This window comes from Oryza glaberrima, chromosome 7, assembly GCF_000147395.1.
Source record: "Oryza glaberrima chromosome 7, OglaRS2, whole genome shotgun sequence".
Lineage (NCBI taxonomy): Eukaryota > Viridiplantae > Streptophyta > Magnoliopsida > Poales > Poaceae > Oryza > Oryza glaberrima.
The window spans coordinates 9,609,073-9,614,216 of NC_068332.1; the positions used below are offsets into that span (position 1 = coordinate 9,609,073).

Below are 5,144 nucleotides of genomic sequence, written 5' to 3' on the forward strand. Positions count from 1 at the left end.
GGCAGGTGGGGAAGGATCAAGGAAGGGAGAAAAGAAGGATTTCTAGATTTGAAGCATTGGGTAGAGATGGAGAAGGAGGCAATGGTGTTTTTCTTATCAATTAAGGAAATATATAATGGTCCACACTAGGATGGTATGGAGGAGAGGCAGAAGGGGACAAATAAAGCCAACAGTGAACCAGCTCATACTCATTAATGGCATCACATTTTAGGCATTCCTACCAAAATAACTAGTTAAATTTTTGCATGTGTGGCCTTGCAAAAGTAGGTTCTTAGAGTATACTATCTTAAATTATGTGGCATTTATAAAATTCATATTCAACCCTATAAAAAGAATATATTCTTAAATGAAAATAAGTGAAAAGGATTAATTTATTTAACATTCTTTAAAGGATATATACTTAAATGGTATGGTCTGTAAATTATACTTTGAATAAATTGATGTTCTTACAGAATAAAAAAAGGGCTAGAATAGTACATTCACAAGTTATGATACTAAGGATGCATTTAACAACTTAATTTATGTCAATCCTTTCCATCAACAACTAATGAAAATTAAATACATTCCTTCAGAAAATTTGGTGGAAGTGGAATATCCAAGTCAGATCATGATTTCTATAGTAAATTTTCCCCATATTACACATATAGATATTTCTTAATTCAAAATTTCCGTTTCTATGAACTGGCAACTTTGCATTGAGGTTCACACCCTTAGACTACATGATCTTCTTTTTACATATATACTTTAAGAAAGGTGTCAATGTGGCATATCCAATGCACAAGTGCAAAAACACAATAGAAATAGCAAATTAATTTGCAAAGGATAGTTGAAATGAATGTTTGTTGCAAGGAATTATTGTGAACACCTTACTTGTTCCATTTTCCTCTTCACTCCATTTGTCCCCTCTCACCCGTTTGTCCCCTCTCACGCATACTATGATAGGACTAAGGTCCAGTGATAGAGCGCCGGTGGTAATGTAACAACCTACCATGAATGTGGAAGCATGCAACTGCCCGGGAGCACGTAAAGTGATGTTTTATTTTATTTGGCTAAGGATGATCCCTAATGTCAAAAATGTATTCGTGAATTATTTTTCATGTACATCTATGCATAACTTGATTCCACTTTTGACAATGCGAAGTCATTTCTGGAACAACCACTTTTTTTCTAAGAACCATTTACTACCTGATGTGGGTACTTCAATTGATTTCAAACTCAAACAAAAATAATAGCATGTATTACTAGCCTTGCATAATACAAAAAAAAAATGGATGGTATCCTAGATAAGAGTGTAAGTGGCTAACCCGGCGGGTTACCCACTTATTTGATCTATAAGTGGGTTCATATAGGTTAGCCACTTAATTATACACCCTTAGTCCTAGAAGATTACCATGACATCCCACGTAATGGTGTCAATGCCTTGCATCGTAAAAACTGTAACTTAAGGACTATGTACTTACACTCAATCACAGATATCTGCCAATGTAGAAGTAGCAACTGATGATGCATATATCAAAATGGAACGGGGAGGCTAGTACAAGAAAGAAATAATCTCACATTAAGTATGGAAATTGGGATGAAAATGAACTACATATATTGTCGAGAATCTCATTTCTCCACATGTATAGAATAGAAAAAATGATTGGACACGTTGTATTGAACCTCAATGGGCAGTATTTATAGAACATACATGGGTAGAGATGAAGAATTACAGACAAGGAAGACTACGATACAAATCAATCTTATCCTAGTATAATTTTACCTTCCATATAGTGTAGGATAGGTATAGACAAAAAAAGTATATATTGCGGGAAATTCAAAGGAGTCTTGCACTGGTTTCGTTATTTGAAGTAGAATCCGCTCATATCTCCTTTTTTTTTAAGATAATGGAATAGATAACATCCCGGCCTTTGCTCAATAAAACTACAAGTAATTATTACAAAGAATCACTCAAACAAATAGTGTAGTTCAAACCAAATTAAACACACTCAAGTAAAAATAAAGCGACCAAACCAAGATAAAGAGCACACAATTATTCAAGTTTATTTGTGAATCTCCATCCATAGTTGGCAAAAAGTTGCATGACCGTCGTCTCAAGCTTACGACATGTAAACTTCAGAAGCTCTCTATCTCCATCACACCTTTGTAGTTGTGCCTAAGACCGGAGCCAATATGTTACCCTGAAAATTGCCTGCATATATGAGAAAGATGGTGATTTAGATGTTGGATAGTCTCATTTTTCATGCAGAAGCAACATCTTAAGCTTCCATTCCACATTCATCTTATTGCTTACGGCTTAGTGCTTACCTAGCATTGCTTCGGCCTCCCTCACCCTACGTGCCTCATCCCATGTATATGCCACATTTTGTTTTTGCCACCACCGTCAATCAAACATCTCAAGTTTCTTCAATTATTACATCATAGAAGCTTGTCTACTCTGAAAAAAAATGAACGCCTCAAACCTTTTTTTTTTTTGGCTAAAAGAAATGCCCCTAAACCCGATGGATATTAATAGAACGATTGTAGAAAAGTATTCCTAGTTCTCAGGAGAGCCACCAGTTGTTAAAACTTAGGACACCTCCTATTCTCTTCTCCTGGTGATCCGATATCCATTGCAAAGAAAAAGTAAACAACACACACGAAAAGAAATCAAAGCAATGGCTTCTCGATGGATCCGTCCTGAGGTACGCATCAGTGTTGTTCTCCACTTCGGCATTCTCATTCTTCAGCTAGTTTCTTGCTCCTCTTGATCTATGTTGTGCCCTGTGATCGAATTGTGAGAACAGGTCGATTTGCCAGGCTGCAAAATTTCCATCAAAATGGATACAGTTTAAAATTTTGTATGTCGACAAAATGCGATATAAAACTCCAACATCTCCATGTCCCTTTTTTTTCTCCTTTCATGATGTGTTTGATGCGAGAACGACCTGAAATGTTGTAGGATCTTGATCAGACAGACGATCAAGAGGAACGCATGCATGCAGTGTTGGTGTACTTTTTGTGTTGTTGGTCCCCGATGATGAACTGATGATGGTGTACAAATTAATATGTTTGTGTGTGTGCAGGTGTACCCGCTGTTCGCGACCACCGGCGTGGCCGTGGGGATCTGCGCGATGCAGCTGGTGCGAAACATCACCACCAACCCGGAAGTGAGGTACGAAATGTTTTGCTCTGAATATTACTAATTCTGCACGATACCATGCAGGTTCAGAGGTTCTCTCTTCTGAATTCCATCGCATTTTTTATTTCCCAAAACAAAACCTTTTCAACCATCACATCAAATATTTGGACACATGTATAAGTATTAAATATGAAAAAAAACTAATTACACAAATCGTGTGTAAATTACGAGATGAATCTTTTAATCCTAATTGTGTCATTATTTGATAATGTGATGCTACAGTAAACATTTGCTAATAATATATTAATTAGGTTTAATAAATCCGTCTCGCAATTTTCTGTGGAATCTGTAATTTGTTTTGTTATTAGACTACGTTTAATACTTTAAATGTGTGTCCGTATATCCGATGTGATAATCAAATCTAAAAAGTTTCCCCATCTAAATAAGGTCTATGCTGTTGTTCGAGTGGCTTCAGTTGCATGAATATTACTACTAATTCTTCGAAAATTCTCAGCTCATATTTGGCCTTGAATCTATTTTTGTTAAAATCTCTGCCCCATTTATCACCACAGATGACCCGTGTCGAATAAAAAGTTACCGTTGATTTTAGACAAAATTGGCCGATGAAAAAGATCGACCACAAGCCAACAAGACGGTAGCGATAGAATCATATTCAGAGCATGGTACCATGAGCAATGTATATTAAAAAAAGTTCCCGTCTAAAAAATCAATCGAAAATGATAAATATTCAAACTACCTGGGGCGTCCTGCAACAAATTAAGAACCAAGATTTCCAATGTCCTGTAGCAGAACACATTTAATTTCACCTGTAGCCAGAACATCATTCAATTTCACCTGTAGCCAGAATATATCATTTAATTTCACCCGTATCTGAATATCATTAAATTTCTGAATATCATTTAATTTCCACATATATGCTACAGCTGTGACCAATATCAAACAATTAAAGCTCAATCTGCAGTAGCCAAATCTCCTTTGACTAACCGGCACACCTTTCCTTTGTTTTCCCCATAATAAACTTCTAAATTATCTGGTTGGCTTCTGGACTAAAATAAAAGATACATATATCTTAGAAATATTGACCAGCTATACCAATAAAGATGGCGCGATGAAAAGGCCAGACCAAAAAAAATAAGTTTTTTGAAGGGCTTATTTTCATATTTGAACTTCAAAAATAGTTTTAACCAACAAACAAAACCCTATCTTTTGGATGGTTTCACTTTCGGAAGTAAAAAAAAAAACGCATAACATATATATCTTGTGGATGGTTGGAACCCTAGTAGAAAAAACCGGACCGGGTCAACGGTTCGACCGGAAAAACCAGAACCAGAGGTCTTTGGACCCGGATTGAACCGGCCGGTTTTGCACTAAACCGGATGTTAAACCGCCTCGGTCACCGGCCACCGGGCCAAGAATATAAATGGGCCACACTAAGGCCCACTGTTTTTTTCCTCAAAAATCGAAGAAAGGGCTGGTGGCATGGGATTCGAACGTGGGTTTGTGTGTTGAGAGCACTTGGCTCTAGCCATCCGGTCATTCACCACTTTGAGTTATACAGGAAATATACAACCATATTTTCTTACACGTTGGTAATTCAGCCTTCCTACGACGGCTATTGGAGAAAAGTTTCATACTTCATGCCAGCGCACTGTACAAATTATACTTGTGTTATTTAGTGTTCAGTGACAAACAAACTGTTGAACCGCGGTTCAACCGGCGGTTTTCCGGTCGGACCATCGGACCGGTGAACCGAGGGGTTGTCCGGATCCCTCTCCAGTCCAATTTTTTACACTATGTTTGGAACAGGGTGACGAAGGAGAACAGGGCGGCTGGCGTGCTGGAGAACTTCGACGAGGGGAAGAGGTACTCCCAGCATGGCGTGAGGAGGTTCTGGCTCTCCAAGCGCCGCGACTACATGCAGGCCCTGGACAACCCCACCAACCCCTCAACCAAAAAATAGACGCAAAAATCATACTTATTCGATGGGTATATATATATATAT

At 37.8% G+C, this 5,144-nt stretch overlaps 1 protein-coding gene across 1 annotated transcript; it reads left to right on the forward strand.

Moving 5' to 3' along the window:
* Positions 1-2,567: 2,567 nt before the first annotated feature.
* On the forward strand, positions 2,568-5,144 carry LOC127779546 (uncharacterized). Its single transcript, XM_052306352.1, has 3 exons — positions 2,568-2,684; positions 3,066-3,154; positions 4,949-5,144. The coding sequence occupies exons 1-3, from the start codon at positions 2,658-2,660 to the stop codon at positions 5,100-5,102; spliced, it is 270 nt and encodes an 89-aa protein (XP_052162312.1). The 5' UTR covers positions 2,568-2,657; the 3' UTR covers positions 5,103-5,144.

What these genes read in the sequence shown, in the direction of transcription:
- LOC127779546 (XM_052306352.1), top strand. Translation starts at nt 2,658, where the DNA reads ATGGCTTCTCGATGGATCCGTCCTGAG. An exon ending in CTCGATGGATCCGTCCTGAG is followed by an intron (nt 2,685 to 3,065) that starts GTACGCATCAGT and finishes GTGTGTGTGCAG; the next exon opens with GTGTACCCGCTGTTCGCGAC. An exon ending in ACCACCAACCCGGAAGTGAG is followed by an intron (nt 3,155 to 4,948) that starts GTACGAAATGTT and finishes TGTTTGGAACAG; the next exon opens with GGTGACGAAGGAGAACAGGG.